General features: G+C 36.6%; 1 protein-coding gene across 1 annotated transcript in view; it reads left to right on the top strand.

The window, feature by feature from the left end:
• Window positions 1–18469, top strand: part of dtnbb (dystrobrevin, beta b) — a 70803-nt gene that overhangs the window by 35881 nt on the left and 16453 nt on the right. The window contains exon 11 of the mRNA XM_067366746.1: window positions 10933–11007. Within this exon, the coding sequence (XP_067222847.1) occupies window positions 10933–11007 (75 nt within the window). The remainder of the gene's footprint in view (window positions 1–10932; window positions 11008–18469) is intronic.

Below are 18469 nucleotides of genomic sequence, written 5' to 3'. Positions count from 1 at the left end.
GTCCTGTCATTATAAAAAAGCTCAAAGACTTGTAAGCAAGCTAAAAAGGCATAGTTGCTTCAGTTAAAGGGATCACATGACATTTCATTTCCAAATTGCTGCAATATGTATAACAAACCTACGTAATAGAATGGTGCAGGGATGACATATTTTTGAAAGGCCAAAACCTGGAAACGAAACGAGTTAGCATTTTAGCACTTCTGGTTCCCAAAGTCAATGTTTTTTTAATAGGTTTATGGTTAAAGGGTTAATTCTGTCAATAATTACTCAACCTCATGTCGTTCCAAACCCGTAAGACATTTGTTCATCTTCAGAACACAAATGAAGATCTTTTTGATGAAATTCAAGAGCTTTCAGTCCCCCCATTGGGAGCAACGCAGTTTACGCATTCAAGCCCCAGAAAAACAGTAAAGACATCATTAAAGGTGCCCTAGAACCAGTTTTTAACAAGATGTAATATAAGTCTAAGGTGTCCCCTGAATGTGTCTGTGAAGTTTCAGCTCAAAACACCCCATAGATTTTTTTAAATTAATTTTTTTAACTGCCTATTTTGGGGCATCATTAACTATGCACCGATTCAGGCTGCGCGGCCCCTTTAAATCACGCACTCCCCACCCCCGAGCTCTCGACTATAATACAGTGCATTTACAAAGTTCACACAGCTAATATAACCCCTCAAATGGATCTTTACAAGATGTTCATCATGTATGCTGCATGCATGCTTTGGATCATGTGAGTATAGTATTTATTTGGATGTATATATTTGATTCTGAATGAGTTTGATAGTGCTTCGTGGCTAAAGCTAACATTACACACTGTTGGAGAGATTTATAAAGAATGAAGTTGTGTTTATGAATTATACAGACTGCAAGTGTTTAAAAATGAAAATAGCGACGGCTCTTGTCTCCGTGAATACAGTAAGAAACGATGGGAACGTTAACCACATTTGACAGTACATTAGCAACATGCTAACGAAACATTTAGAAAGACAATTTACAAATATCACTAAAAATATCATGATATCATGGATCATGTCAGTTATTATTGCTCCATCTGCCATTTTTCACTATTGTTCTTGCTTGCTTACCTAGTCTGATGATTCAGCTGTGCACAGATCCAGATGTTAATACTGGCTGCCCTTGTGTAATGCCTTGATCATGAGCTGGCATATGCAAATATTGGGGGCATACATATTAATGATCCCGACTGTTACGTAACAGTCGGTGTTATGTTGAGATTCACCTGTTTTCCGGAGGTCTTTTAAACAAATGAGATTTATATAAGAAGGAGGAAACAATGGAGTTTGAAACTCAATGTACGTCTTCCATGTACTGAACTCTTGTTATTAAACTATGCCAAGGTAAACTAAATTTTTGATTCTAGGGCACCTTTAAAGTAATCCATGTGACTCCAGTGGTTTAACTTCAATTTTATGAAGCGACCCAAGTTCTTTGTTTAAGCTAATATAGTGCATATATTTAGTGAAAAGCTCCCTCTAGAGTTGATTTCTCTTGTGAACTAACATGCTGCGGACACTAAATGACTTGCCTGAGGTAAATGTAATGCTATGTGAGATATTGTTCTCAAGCTGTCTTTCCGCAGTTGAAACACTTGTTGGGAGATTATTACACTTAAACATATCTATGCATAGATAGTTTATTCTTCTTCTGCGCTTTTTCCTTTTGTGGCAGTTAGCAAACAGCGTTGCATTACCACGCGCCCCCTTCTGGATTGGAGTGTGGATCTCCTGTGACTGACTGTAGTAACCATCGTCTGACTTTATGCACCGAACTGTCTGTCTGTCTCTCTCTCTATCTATCCAAAACCTGAATATAACACCATCTGGCAGAATTTATTTATTTATTGAAATTTTTTTTAACATATTTACACTGCCCTCCAAAAGTTTGGAAACACCCCTGGCAAAGTGTGGTTTTGGTCGATATCAGCATAAATCCTTATCATTTTCTGGTGCAAATACATTACAGTAACTTGACATTACCATTGAAGACCAGCAATAATGATTTTCATTTTGATTACATAATAATGGCAATATATAAATGTCAAAGTCTGACATGCCCCTTTGCCAGCTGTGATGCTGGTTACTGGTTTAAACTTGGCCCAGGTTTGTAAAAGTTTTTGGGTCAGCACACCTTAATAGCTTCAACAACTGATTGCCAATTAAGTTTAGAATACAATGAACCAATCAGAACCCAGTTTAGATCAGATAGCTGCTAATGCTGGATATTTTGATGAATCGAAAAGTTTTTTCTATGTATAAAATGTTTTATGTAATAAAATATGTTTTCATAGTTTGTGTTGTCCCTTATCAGTGCAAAATTATCACAATTTAAAAAGGATTCATGCCAATATTGTCCAAAACCCCGCTTTTCTAGGGCGATTCCAGACTTTTGGAGGGCAGTGTAAATTTCTTCAACCTGAATATTACACTAATATCATGATCCTCATTAGTAAAGCAGCGTAAACATGTCTGCCTGCCCGTTACTGCCCCTCACAATTGGTCAGCATAGTGTTCCTGTTGGCTTTGACCTCAATATGACATCCATCAACATGATCCTCCACATCCCGCTGTCACAAGCTGCAGGCTGCCTGCTTCTGATTGGTCAGAGCAGAGTCAGAGAAAAGGAGAATCATGTCTGCTCAGCCCCATGAATCAAACAGACACAGGGACTCTCTGACAGCCTTGTTGTTGTTGTTGTTTTAAGTGAGATGATAAATTTCTCTGATGCCCTACTGGAATGATGTTTTTCTGAAAGCTGATAGCATATGAAGGCAAACCATCCAGATCTTCTCCTTCTTGACAGATGGATTTCTTTAGGACATGCTGAACCTTAGGTAGGGACAGATGTCTGTGACTAATTTGAAACAAAATAGCGCAAAGCATATCGTTTTCTTGAACCGTCAACAGAATCTCACTCTTGTTTTTTTGTTCAGATCTATTAATCAATTCAAAAATACATTAAAAATGCAATTCATACATAACACGACCAGACTACACCTCCTCTATGAAGAAAATGTTCTTTAAAAGTCAAATATGTTGATACAACTGTCCTAATATCATAATAATAATAAAAAAAGGCCATGTTTGAACTATGAATTCACAGCCATTTCATAATAATAGGGTGACGTAAGGGAAACAATTAATTAATTGTCCTTGACTGGATCATAAAAAGCGCAATATTGCAAGTTTGCATTGATAATTCAAGCAAAACAAGACCAAGAATGAAGAAAGTCAGTTAGGTCAATTATGATTTCATATTGAATTTAAGCAGAAACTCATTTACCAAATGTGCATACGCCATTTCTTCTTCTTTTATTTGCTTAATCAGTATGAATTCATGCAGTGTAGCTGAAACAGACAGTGACTGTAATAATAAACAGCCAAGGTCATAAAACTGTGCCATGGGCCCAGAACCAGAGGCATAAACCGGCTGGAAGGCCGGTCATGCATTGATAACTTTCAGCTGAGACAGGATATAGATGCTCCATATTTCTCCAGCTCGGGCTCTGTGAAAGTACTCACTTCATTGTAATTAACCAGAGGAGAAGTGTGGCTGTGAACGGCCCTTGATGTAATTCATTTGACCTCATAAAAAAAGATGTGAGCGTGATTTTTCCCTCCCCTTCTGCTGGGACAGAACATCAGGACGAATAAATCTACATTCGTAGCACGTCTAAGACTTGCCAGTCTCTGGCTTTGAATCTAGAGGAGTTTGCTAATCAAAGTTTAGAAGACGGTTTCATCCTGGTTTGATCTGCTTGATGAATTTGAGTGGTTGGAGATTAGCTAAAATGTGGCTTATGGTTCAAATGAAAAAAAGCTGAAGAATCCATATTCAGTGACTGAGAGTGATGGGGTGGCATCTGTTAGCAGTGGGGTTACCTTTTAATGATTATTGCATCATATGCACATTGATTTGAGAGATACAGCTAATTAGAAAGGCATCAGAGTTTCCCATACTATCCAAAACTGGTCCCATGAATCTTGTGTGGCGGATTGCAGTACAAGCAGAGCCATAGCTAGGGTATCCGGGGGCTTGGTGCAGGGTTGTTGCTGTGGCGTCACCACCTTTCTCCCCTTTAGTGACAGCCCTGTATTCTACAAGTATACAACCCTTTTTAGACTGTGCCTACAAGGGATGTGTCAGGATTGTCCTGGTCATCTGACAGCTGACTGATTGACTAGTGAGATTGACCAATTAATTTTACTCAATATTTTTTCTCTTTTATTTTTTAAAGAACCTTGCCGAAAGGGTTTTAGTGTGCTGTTTTTTTTCTTCTTTTTCAACTTTTTGACACCAAGGACACCCAAATATGATGATCCCCTTGCAACTCTTCCCTACCTAAAATATAAAACTTTAAATCTACACTGTGAGATACTGAAAAGGATTAGGGCCAAACAATAGTAAAAAAAAAATGTCGAGATAAAATGTTGAGAATAAAGTCATTAAATTACGAGAAAAAAGTAGTTAAATTATGAGAAAAAAGTCGTAATGTAACAAATTTGTTCTCGTAATTCAACAACTTTTTTCTCATAATTTAATGAGTTTATTCTCAACATTTTATCTCGACTTTTTCTCGAAATTTAACATATTTCTCATAATTTAACAAATTTCGTTCTCATAATCTAACGACTTTTTTCTCATTATTTTATGAGTAAAATAATGAGTTTATTGAGTTTATTCTCAACATTTTATTTCAACTTTTTTTTCGAAATTTAACAACTTTAATCTTGAGATGGTTTTATTTTTTTATTATTGCTTGGCCCTAATCCTCTTCCATAGTGAGGAAAAAAAAAAATATATATAATATTATAAAAACAGTATTTAGTTTTATTAAAATTTGTTTTATTTTAAAACTCAAGTAGTATTAGTATCATAATATTAAAATATTATTATAAATATTCACTTTAATGTTGACAGCATATCTTTTTCTACTCGCTATATTAAAGGGGTAGTTCACCCAAAAATTTGAATTATGCCATGATTTACTCACCCTCAAGCCATCCTAGGTGTACATGACTATATTCTTTCAGACAAACACAATCGGAGTAATATTAAAAAATATTCTGGCTCTTCCAAGCTTTATAATGGTAGTGAATGGGGGTCAAGATTTTGAAGCCGAAAAATGCATCCATCCATCATAAAAGGAATCCATACGACTCCAGGGGGTTAATAAAGGCCTTCTGAAGCAAAGCAAAGGGTTTTTGTATGAAATATATCCATTTTTAAAACTTTAGAAGCTAAAATAACTAGCTTTCAGCAGACGGCTGTACGCATACTGCACAAGTCGACTTGCACCAAAAGAGTAATCCCTGAAGCGATGTATGACGTTGGATGTAGGATTATTGTAAACTTTGCGTTTTAAACAAATAGGGCTGGGCAACAAACTCAAGCTCCTCTTCTCTTGTATCAAAATCCTCTGACATTTCCCTTTAAAAATTCTGGTTTTAGACTTTTAATTCATGACCGGTGTTTTGTTTTGCTCTCTCCTCTGCACTTTTACTTTCCTTATTGCGTCATGCGCCGCGTCAGAGGTGACTCTTCCACCGCAAATTGATGCATACAGCCGTCTGCCAGAAGCTAAATAGTTAATAAAGTTGTAAATATGGATAATTTTTCTTACAAAAACCCATTCGCTTTACTTCAGAAGGCCTTTATTAACACCATATATTTATGATGGATGGATGCTTCAAAATCTTGGCCTTCATTCACTCCCATTATAAAGCTTGGAAGAGCCAGAATTAATTTTAAATTACTCTAATTGTGTTCATCTGAAAGAAGGTAGTCCTATACACCTAGGATGGCTTGGGAGTGAGTAAAGCTTGGGAAATTTTCATTTTTGGGTGAACTATCCCTTTAATGTTAGATGTATACATTATGTAAAGTTTAGTTTAGATAAGATTCAACTTTATTGTTAATGCACGTTACAGTACAAGGCAACAAAATACAGTTAGTGTCTAACCAGAAGTGCATTAATAGTGGTTATTTACATATATACAGTTGATAATAAATATGAATGGGTAATAAATATAAATAATCTGAACGGCAGAAGCAGTACATAGAAAAAGGAGAGGTGTATACAGTGAGTGCAATTTTGTGTACATCAGTTATGATATAAGTTTATGAAAATTATTAACATATGTACAGAATGATATGAGAGTACCATGAAGGTACAGCAGCATGAAAAAGTATGTGAACCCCTTGCAGAATCTGTGAAAATGAGAATTATTTTAATAAAATAAGAGGGATGATAAAAAATGCATGTTATTTATTGCTTAGTACTGTCCTGAGTAAGATATTTTACATAAAAGATGTTTGCATTTAGTTCACAAGACAAAACAATAGCTGAATTTATTAAAATAACCCCATTCATAAGTATGTGAAGCATTGATTCTCAATACTGTGTGTGGTTACCTGATGATCCATGACTGTTTTTATGTTTTGTGATGGTTGTTCATGAGTCTCTTGTTTGTTCTGAGCAGTTAAACTGAGCTCTGTTCTTCAGAAAAATCCTCCAGCTCCTGCAGATTCATCAGTTTTCAAGCATTTTTGCATATTTGAACCCTTCCCAGCAGTGACTGTAGGATTTTGAGATTCATCTGAACAGGATGAAGATGTCACAATTTTTCTTATTTTGTTTAAATATCATTGTTTTTCATTTAGTTCTGCCCTTCGGAAGCAACAGAAGATACTTGCATGTTTCCCGGCAGAAAAATGACGTACAATTTACCTTGATATTTGAATTCAAAAGTTTTCACACCTCGGCTCTTAATGCATCGTGTTTCCTTCTGGAGCATCAGTGAATGTTTGAACCTTTTTTAATAGTTGTGTTTGAGTCCCTCAGTTGTCCTCAGTGTGAAAACACGGATCTCAAAATCCTACAGTCACTGCTGGAAAGGGTTCAAATATGCAAAAATGCTTGAAAACTGATGAATCTGCAGGAGCTGGAGGATTTTTCTGAAGAACAGAGTTCAGTTTAACTGCTCAGGACAAACAAGAGACTCATGAACAACCATCACAAAACATAAAACAGTCGTGGATCATCAGGTAACCACACACAGTATTGAGAATCAATGCTTCACATACTTATGAATGGGGTTATTTTAATAAATTCAGCTATTGTTTTGTCTTGAGAACTAAATGCAAACATCTTTTATGTAAAATATCTTACTCAGGACAGTACTACACAAAAAATAACATGCATTTTTTATTATCCCTCTTATTTTATTAAAATAATTCTCATTTTCACATATTCTGCAAGGGGTTCACATACTTTTTCACGCCACTGTATATACAATATGGACGGTTATAGTAGTGGATGTATAATTCAATTAATATTTTAAGTTAATTCATTTTGTATTTTTTGTATCTCTGATAAGGTTTCTACCAGCCATTTTCACACGCACAAAGCCCATTATATTTCTGTAAATATGCTAGATTACCTTGTACCACATGTGCTATTCACACACACAATGGCTTTTCCATCTTTTATCCGTATTGCTTCCATTTACACATCAGCGTCAAAATTCTATGATATAATCTGCCGGAAATGACCTTTAAACAGTTGTGCCATGTAGCATCTGTCTAATTTGTTAACATTTCTTTCCACAGCGTAGATAATAACAGTTATTGACACATAACTAAATGACGTTGGAGAATCTGCATCAGTTCCTTCAGAACTTCGTGATTGGCTGGGAAAAGCTTGAAAATTGCCTGCATGAAACATGTCTTACATGTGTCCAAACCATCTTCATTATACAGAGCTAGTTCAGGCATACTGCCAAATAGTCATTTGTGAAAATATGTATTTTTACACTTTAAGTATGAGAATATTATTGCTGTGTAGGCAATGCTCTGTATAGTAATTGTGTTGTAAATGAAGCTCTCTGCTGGAAAAGAGGCGATTGTTTGCTCTGGATTATGACTAATGTGGGTGGCTGGAAACAAAGATTGGAAAAATTTTAATGTTCTTTGGGAAGAATATAGCATCTGAGTGGCAGAAAGTATGTGCGTCTAAACGGTGGAGCCGGGAGGAAAGAGAGAGAGATGGGGGGAAAGGAGAGAGTAAGAGTGTGTCTGGATCGTCACCGCGTCACGTGACTGTCAGGTTTCCTTGGAGACAGCAGCAGTGTTGTGCATTGAGATGCTCCTTCAGTTGAGCACAGAACAGGACAGGCAGCTGGACAGAGCAGGCACTGCTTGTGTCTCGGGCACTTGACAGACGGCCACTCTTTGCCTTGCGGGAAGTAGGTGAGTAATTGCATAGGACAGAAGTGCTTTTTTACTATTACTAGTAAGTTATAGTAAATGTCTGGCATGATTTTCTTGCCATGCGTTGGATCAGTTTGCTTGATGCTGGTAACTATTTCAAGGTCTCAGAAGGATGTTCGAATTGCATTACGGTGTTCCTGGAGTCGTGTGACATGATGCTTGCAGCCTCAGGAAACATTACCATTAGGACGTCTCAGTACTGCAAATGCACCGACCCTCCAATCGACCGAACTAAGAAATGACATCCTTTTGGATGTTTCCTTTCCTTTCATTTGAAGAGATTTTGGATTGCAGTAAACAAACGCCTCCGATTTGAGCAGGGTTCCCACAGAAAACCTGGAGAAAATCAAGGAATTTTAAAATTGTGGTTTACAGGCTTGGAAAAATTAAAAAACCCTAAAAAGTCTTGGAAAAGTTTATATAGTGAACATATATATTTTTTTCCTAGTTGTGCTGGACAAGGAATTGTGTATTTTAACACCATATCCATTAGTCACAAATGACTGGAAAAAATAATGGAAAAATCCTAAATATTTATCAGTCAAGAGGTAAAAATAGGAAAAATAAACATGAGATTAGTGAATGATTAAAGGATGGGAAGTTCAGTAGGTCTGTTTTTGAATGTACGAAAACAAACCAAATAAGAAAATGTAACCATTTTACGAAGTGCCAATTTCGCATAGTGTGATTTCTATGGAAATATATTTAGATTTTTTCGTATATATATTTTTTTGTCCATACAATGGAAGTCAAATGCAACCAAAGCTGATTGGTTACCAAAATTCTACAAAATATTTAGTTTTGCAGACAAAGAAAATCACTTGCGTTTGGAATGACATGAGTAGACATGATAGTTGACAATCGTCAGCCGTCTTAGAGATGTTAAAATAAAACCTACAAACTTACGAGAAACGTAACCATTTCATGAAGTGCCGATTTCATATGAATTCATACAGTGTGATTTCTATGGAAATATGATATTTTTCACCTCTAAAGGTGATGGAAAAACTGATGGTTAGGTTTAGGTTCAGTTTCGAATTGCACTGAGAGTGTGTCGACAAACTGTTTATTTTAAAGGTGCCATCGAATGTTTTTTGTTATACAAGTCTAAAGTGTCCCCTGAATGTGTCTGTGAAGTTTCAGCTCAGCTCGCGCTTGCCTTAAACAGTGCCTAAACAAAGTTCACACAGATAATATAACCCCTTCAAATGGATCTTTACAAAGTGTTCGTCATTCATGCTGCATGCATGCATCGATTCCTGTGAGTATAGTATTTATTTGGATGTTTACATTTGATTCTGAATGAGTTTGAGGCTGTGCTCCATGGCTAACGGCTAATGCTACACTGTTGGAGAGATTTATAAAGATTGAAGTTGTGTTTATGAATTATACAGACTGCAAGTGTTTAATAATGAAAATAGCGACGGCTCGTCTCAGCGAATACAGTAAGAAACGATGGTAACTTTAACCACATTTAACAGTACATTAACAACATGCTAACGAAACATTTAGAAAGACAGTTTACAAATATCACTAAAAATGTCAGTTATTATTGCTCCATCTGCCATTTTTCGCTGTTGTTCTTGCTTGCTTATCTAGTCTGATGATTCAGCTGTGCAGATCCAGATGTTAATACTGGCTGCCCTTGTGTAATGCCTTGAACATGAGCTGGCATATGCAAATATTGGGGGCGTACATATTAATGATCCCGACTGTTACGTAACAGTCAATGTTATGTTGAGATTCGCCTGTTTTAAACAAATTAGATTTACATAAGGAGGAGGAAACAATGGAGTTTGAGACTCACTGTATGTCATTTCCATGTACTGAACTCTTGTTATTCAACTATGCCAACATAAATTCAATTTTTCATTCGAGGGCACCTTTAAAACACCTTGGAATTAACCGTATAAAAGTTTCAAAATTGAAATCTTCCTAGCAATTGTTCAAACAAAAATGAAAATACTTTCATCATTTACTTGCCCTCATGTCATTCCAAAACTGACGTACAGTTTTGGAATGACATGAGGGCAAGTAAATGATGAAAGTATTTTCATTTTTGTTTGAACAATTGCTGACTTTCTTCAGTAGGACATAAAATAAGATATTTTGAGAAGTTTTTTTGTCCATACAATGGAAGTCAAAAGCAAACAAAACTGATTAGAAAATTAGCTGCAAATTCACCAAAACATAAAATTGTTTAGAATTGCAATGCGAGCGCGTCGACAGAACAGTTTATAATGGTAATATTTTGAAACGTCTTGGAATTAACCGTATAAAATTAAACGAAACGATCTATCAATCTGTGTGCATCAGGACTGGCGGGCATCGAGTCCAGATGGATCCCGTGGCACTGTTTACTCACACAAATTACCTTCTGCAATGTCACCCCCTCCTGTTTCTCCCAACCTTCTCGGATTTCTTCAGCTTTAATTAGAATTCATCTAAACCCTTTTGTCATCTTGTTAACTTAATTAAGTTTGGGCAAATAGCATTAAATTAAAACGTGTGCATCTGGAAGGCGATTATGATGAGGAAGTTTAACGTGCACTCAGTGTACTTCAAAAATAACACGACTTCTTTGCGTTTGGAGCGGCATAGGTTTGTGACTATGCTTGACTCAAACTCTGTAATTTTGCAGTCAGCTGAGGCCAGTGGCCAACAACATGAACGATACCGTTCTCATTTCCTCCGGGACGCCCACGCCTTCAAAAAGGTAAGCGTTCCATACAGGCTTCTGTCTGCATGCTGATTGTGTGTGTGCTTTTCAAGCTCCTCCACTTAAGCCTGTTATGTAAAATGGCTTGTTTTGAAATTATGCTGCGCGCGGATGAGTAGAAGATTGTAGCATCTTTCTCTGGGTGGACTGTTTTCCATGTTTATTGCATCGCTGCAGATTTAGGTTGAATGTTTGCCTTTCAAAGGCAGATGACTGAAAGCATTGAATCGAGAAATTGGCCTGCTGTCTCCGAACCCTCTGCGCTTCCTGGGCTGGGCTGCAGCCCAAAGGTGATCCGGAAGATAAACTCTGATGGAGCGAGAGCCTTATCTTGTAAATAGAGAGCTGGTCAGAATGGCGCTTTCTGTTTTGTGCTGTTGACACATGCCCAGGGTCCCAAGACAAATGCCTTTGCTTGTAGTCAGTTAATGCTTGTCTTTCTGGCATTGTGAGGTTTTCTGTTATCATATATTCACCCTCATGTCTTTCCAGATCTGTAGGACTTTCATTTTTCAATAGAACACAAAAAGAGATTTTAGGTAGAATGTTCATGCTGCTCAATTCTGAAGAATGAAAGTGAATTAGCACAGATGCTGTAAAGTTCCAAAAATTACAAAAAAATGTGGTTAAAAAAAGTAGTCAATTTGACCCATCTTCTGGAGCTATATGAAATCTTCATGTGAGGAATAGACTGAAATTTAAAGGGTTAGTTCACCCAAAACTATACTCGCCCTCATGTGGTTCTACACCCGTACGGCCTTCGTTCATCTTCAGAACACAAATTAAGATATTTTTGATGAAATCCGATGGCTCAGCGAGGCCTCTGTTGCCAGCAATGTCACCGAACTTCTCAAGATCCAGAAAGATACTCAAAACATATTTAGTATGGTGGTTCAACCTTAATATTATAAATCAATGAGAATATGTTTTGTGCGCCAAAAAAAAACAAATAAGGACTTTTCAACAATATCTAGTGATGGGTGATTTCAAAACACTGCTTCGAAGCTTAACAAATCATTTGTTTTAAATCAGCGCCAAAGTCACGTGATTTCAGCAGTTTGATACGCAACCCGAACCACTGATTCGACACAAAAGATTCGTAAAGCTTCAAAGCAGTGTTTTGAAATCGGCCATCACTAGATATTGTTTAATAAAGTCGCTATTTTGTTATTTTTGGCGCACAAAAAGTGTTCTCGTTGCTTTAATTCTTCATTTACTCATGTCATTCCTAAACTGTATGTCTGACTTTCTTCTGTAGAACATAAAATAGAGAAGATTTTTTTGTCCTTGCAAAATCAACCAAAACTGGTTACCAAAATTCTTCCAAATATTTTGTGTTTTGAGACGAAAAGAAAGTCACATGGGTTTGGAAAGACATGATAGTTGACAATCGTCAGCTATCTTAAAGATGTTAAAAAAGGTGCTTTTATAATTTACATTTTTGCATTTGGCAGATGTTTTTATCTGAAGCGACTTGCATTGCATTCAAGATATATATATATATTAGCAGCAGTGCTGGGATAACACATTACAAGTATCAGATTCCTTTTTTTTCCAAGTAACTGGTAAAATAATGGGTCCCACTTTATATTAAGTGACCTTAACTACTATGTACTTACATCAAAAAATAAGTACAATCAATTGGGTTCATATTGAATTGCAAAACACTTTTGCTGCTATTGAGGTGGGATACGGGTAAAGTTAGGGAAAGCTTTGGTGGTATGGGTAGGTTTAAGGGTAGGGGTAAGGGTTAAGGGATGGGTCAACAGTGTAATTATAAATGTAATTACATACATTAATTACAGATGTAATTACATGCAGGTGTTTTTAAAATATAAGTACAATGTAAAAACATGTATGTGCACAATAAGTGCATTATTAAATTATTAATTTAAATGTAAGTACACAGTAGTTAAGGCCACTTAATATAAAGTGGGACCAAATAAGCATTATTTTAAAATTGACAGAAAAATATCTGAGTTACTTTTCCAAATAAGTAACGCAAGTTACTTTGTTTTCCAATTTATTGACCGACAGCTCTCCTGTCCCAATGTTGAGAGAAATCTGGAGTAAGTGCAGAGGTGTTGTGTGTGAACATGATGGTTATTGTAGTTCTAGACTAAATGTGAGCATACATTTACTCATTTACTTCTTCTACTGCATCCTATTCGTCTGTATTCCAGAATGTCAGCACAGCTAAAAAGCTTGTTTGTTGAGCTGCCCCCTCTACTGTACAGGCGTGAATTTGCATTTCCTTCAGCCTGAGGCTTATTCATTTCACTTTTGGTGTGAAAGGGCCTTTACATTTACCAAAAATAGAACTTTTTTGCTGTTATAAAAATAAACAAACAAACAAACAGCCCAGTCCAGATGAGAAAAAGTGATGCAAAAGTAACATAATGCATTACTTTCCATAAAAAAGTAACTAAGTAATGCAGTTAGTTACGTTTTTAGGGAGTAACGCAATATTGCAGTCCATTACTTTTAAAAGTATCTTTTCCCAACACTGTTCAGCAGTTCATGCATTCCCTGGCAATCAAACCCAATGAAACCATTTCTAGTGCTGTGCTATACTTTTTTTGAGCTACAGGAATGATAAGTTATGATTAATAAATCGCAAAGTATCGCACCCTGGTTTGATGGATATGTTTGAAAAACACGCTTTGCAGAAACCCATGGTTTATCGCGCAGCATTTTGTATTTCATTATGCTGGTGAACTCTGGCGCAAACATTTCCATCAGCTTAAAATTCAATCCCAGTCTTTATAAGATACCCCGTTTATTTACAGCCGCTGCCAAACCACCCTGTTTCCTGCGCCGCCCGCCTTCATTTAAACACATACTGGAAAGTAAGCCGTTACATTTGTTGTCAATGTGTCAGGCCTCTTAATATTGGGTGAATACTAAAATACTTATCGAGTCTCGGAGCAACGCGTGTCGTGACGGCAAATCACTAAAATGGACCAGATGTGGCATGTTTTGCACAGAGAGAGGTTGGCTTATTGTGTATTCAGCTCTAAATATAGGCCAGCGTAGAGGCAGGACTAGTGGACGGGTAAACACTTCACCCTACATGAAGTCCCTCACCGTAATGATAATAGTCAGTCTAAAAGGAGCTGACTCCACTCGACTCCTTAACCTCAGGCAATCGGAGATGCGACGCATTTAAATGAGGCCTGTGGTCGAGGGAGATCGTACATGTTCGTTTCATCTGTGTTTCCTTCAATAACACGCCACTGCTTATGAAATCAAAGACACAGACTGTCAGTCTCTCTGCTTGAACATTTCACCCAACATCACAATCTTACATTACAACATGCTGTTTATGTGAGTCGGATGTCAAGTGCTGGTAATGCCTGGGGCGCCAAAAATTAATGCAGAATTATAATTCACTTAATTCTCGTCTCGTCTCGTATCTTGTTTACTGGAGTCTGCCAAAATGGAAATGTTGGGGACACGAGGAGTGCTCCTTAGCATTCTTATGTAATTATGTTGCATTCAACCCGCCACAGCTGATTACGTTTGTTAGTGTTGTGATGATTTTTAGTAGTCAATACCAATACCAGTGATATTACACGGAAGAGTAAAAGCATTCAGTCGAGAAATTGGCTGCTGCCTGTGAACCCTTGGTGCATCTCAGGCTGGGTTACAACCCAAGGTTATCCGGAGATATTTTATTTACACATGCTATCAGCATTGTTTTAGCACCTCATTTACTAAAGGAATTATGCAAATCAGATAATGCTGCAAATGCATCAACAAAATCTGTAATGAATGCAATTCCCGATCTTTCAGGTTAGTTATAGTTGCTTTGTTATATGGAGGTTACGGCCGACTATCAGACAGACAGACAGTCCATTTTGCAACACGTTAAGTTAGATTGTGGGTAGTTAGTGAATAATAGTATAGTTAGTATGTAAGCAATAAGGTACGAGAGGCTGTGCTGTATCGTGAATACAGTAAGTCACGGCTAAAGGGCGTTGTTAGGCATGACGTGAAGCGGAGTAACCCCTTCAGCTGTGACTTATTCACGATACAGCACTAGCCTCGAGTAGTGATCGACCGATGTATCGGTTTACCGATATTTTTCCCGATATTTAAGCATTTTTCCATAATCGGGTATCGGTTTTGTAATATCGGATTCGCCGATTTACGGCACCATCTTGTGGCCGTTTTGAGACTTCCTCCGTCTGAGGAGATCAGTCAACAACAACTCAGTGCACAGGTAAAGTATATGTATCTGTTGTATTTACTCACCGTTAGTCTAGAAGAAAAAGTTCGTTCATATTGCTTAGCAACTGACGGATGATCAGGAGGCTTAAGCACGGCCACTGAATGAAACTTTTGACAAGATTATCTTGTTTAAACACCCTAGATTATATTATAATTTACTACATAACAATTATTTCGCTAATACACATATAAATATAGCCTACCGCTTTGTGGAAATTAATTATTTATTATCTCCATGCGCGATCGCGGTTGATTAAGTTATAGTTAAACAGCACTTGTCAGTTGGCATTTCATGATTTAACGTTAGATTAAATTTAGATCATAAAATGCCAACTGACAAGTGCGGTTTAACTTTATTAGGTTATATAATTATTTGATTTACTACATAACCATTATTTAGTTAATACAAATCTAAATAAATGCAGCTCTGTGGAAATTATTTAGTATCTCCACACGCGATCGCGGTTGAGTAGCCCAATTTAAAGTTTTGTGTAAATGCATAGATAAGTTACAGCACTTTGTCAGAAAGCATTTCATGATCTAGACCGACAAAACATAATGATTAATAACACTAGTTGGAAAATGCAATGATGTATGCTGTTTTGTTTGTTACTTTCCTGACAATGTTATATATTCCAGCTAATATTATTCAGTAAAGTTTTTTTTGTATGCAAGGAGGGAGTGATTGTTATAAATAAAATGGTTTGTTCAGCTCATTTGTGTTGTAATAATTGTCAAAAACAGAGGTATAACAGTAAATAAAATATCGGTTCTGCATATCGGTTATCGGGTACATAAACATGCAAATAATCGGTATCGGTATCGGTTATAAAAAATCAATATCGGTCGATCACCTTATTGCTTTTATAAAACGGTTACCATACAATACAAATATTAAAGTGCATATTGCAGGTTATTTTTTATTTTTTTTTAGATGAATATATAACCTTGTATGAAAATACAATGTAAAAAGGTACTGCAGGATTTACAAATGTTTTGCAGGACATAAGGGCACAAATTTAGTAGATAAAGTGACGGTCTCTGTAAAAACGTCACGTCATTTTACGTCACGAGAGGGAGTCGTTCGCCGGGCTCCGTGTAGTTTTTGTATTTTAATTTATCATCGTCAAGGCAAATTACTGTGTTTGTGGAGGTTGCACAAACTCCAACCTAACAAGGAAAAGGATGGTGCTATCGTCCGTGCCGGGGTGTGTTTTGTGCAGGTGAAGAGACGGGACTTCACTTCTGCATCTGCTTAGATAAACACATTCATTATAGACCGGAGGATTATCATCCCGGCGATATGATGGAGTAAAACATTGTTATATTACTGTAAAGGATGATATTACATCAATAAACTTACACGCGATGCTTCTTCACCGTTTTTACGTGAATCAGTTTCAACACTGATGAATACAAATTATGTACACAAATGCATACAGTCTCACACTCGCACAAAAAAGTTTTGAATTATGTGCTGGTAATGTAAATACTCAATTTCATTCATGCCATGTATGTACGTTCAAGTTCACTCAACTACATACTCACAACGTCATATACATCCTCACACCATGAATGGGCACAGAATAAACATAACACAGAATTAATGAATAAAGGATAACATGAAACACATTCAATAACACTATGTCTGTTCGGCTGCTGGCTGGAGACATGATTCTCAGCTCGTGATGAGAAACGAACGTTAGTGTGGGCGTATATTAACGAGTGTGACATAGGCTATGCCGGATCAAAATTTATTAATTTCTATCTAGATCACCAATACTAGCTTTGCTATTGCCTGATACATGATAATAATCTGTACAATATTATGATCTAAGCACAGTGTTACATAGCTTATAGATACATACACGTTAGCCAACGATAACACCGGTCTATGCCCTGTTCTCCACTGGTTCTCCTCACACCACAACTCAATTTGTATCCTCTGATCGTTGTTCTGTCTAATCCTGGCCTGTCGCTGCTCTCTCAGTTTACATTGCTAAAAGTGGTTGCTAAGGGTGTTGTGTAGTGATACACAGAACCGTTGGGTGAAGCGGTCATAGCCGTGTTTTATCATGAATAAAACATAGCTATTGACCAATCAGAATCAAGGACAGGAACTAACCGTTTTATAAAGAATTCTATACCAACATTAAAATGTCCTGATTCTAGTTACCTATTTTGGTCCACAGTAAGTATTGCTTAATTGATTACTAAAAAAACTATCAAAAAATTTTAAAGTTTGGGGAAATCTGTTATGCTCACCAAGGATGCAATTATTTGATCAGTAATACAGTAGAAACTGTAATTTTGTGGAATATTACAATTTAAATAATTCTAAAATGCTGATTTGGTGCTTAAGAAACATTTATTATGATGTTGAAAAAAGTTATTGCTTAATATTTTTGTGGAATTTTTTTTTTTTTTTCAGAAAGTTTAAAAGAACAACGTTTATTTAAAATATAATTTTTGTAACAGTGTAAAAATTTTGATTATTTTAATATCTTAATCTCACTGATCCCTGACTTTTAATTGGTAGTGTATATATATATATATGTGTGTGTGTGTGTGTGTGTGTGTGTGTGTATATATAATATACACACATAGTTGGTGTATATGTATGTATATATGTATATAGGAATCTGTCAAAAACTTGTAGTCTTTATTCACACATAATAAATATATATATATATACAATATTTTGTATGTCCTCCTTTGGCCTTGATAACAGCTTGCGTTCATGCTGGCATTGTTTTATGTACTTTTCCACAGTCTTTGTTGTTACTGACTTCTAAATTTGTTCTAGTTGTTCCCAAAGACATGCTTTTGATGATAATGTTATGCGATATATCTTAGGAACCATTAAATCACAACAATAATGATATTTTAGCATTAGAAACACTACTGTGACTAAATGGCTTACACATACTGGTGTGGATTAACCATTACAGAAACACATAAAAAATTATTTTTGTAATTACCAATACTGTTAGTTTTGGGCAGCTGTGGCACAAACCTTACACTGGGTGGTGGCCTAATAACTTTAAGCACTATATATATACATGTGTGTGTGTGTGTGTGTGTGTGTGTGTGTGTGTGTGTGTGTGTGTGTGTGTGTGTGTGTGTGTGTGTGTGTGTGTGTGTGTGTGTGTGTGTGTGTGCGTGCGTGCGTGCGTGCGTGCGTGCGTGCGTGCGTGCGTGCGTGCGTGCGTGCGTGCGTGCGTGT

The sequence above is a fragment of the Chanodichthys erythropterus genome, chromosome 18, assembly GCF_024489055.1.
Source record: "Chanodichthys erythropterus isolate Z2021 chromosome 18, ASM2448905v1, whole genome shotgun sequence".
Taxonomy (NCBI): Eukaryota; Metazoa; Chordata; class Actinopteri; order Cypriniformes; family Xenocyprididae; genus Chanodichthys; species Chanodichthys erythropterus.
Note: the sequence above shows the minus strand (reverse complement) of the source record. Positions and strands in the feature narration are given on the sequence as shown.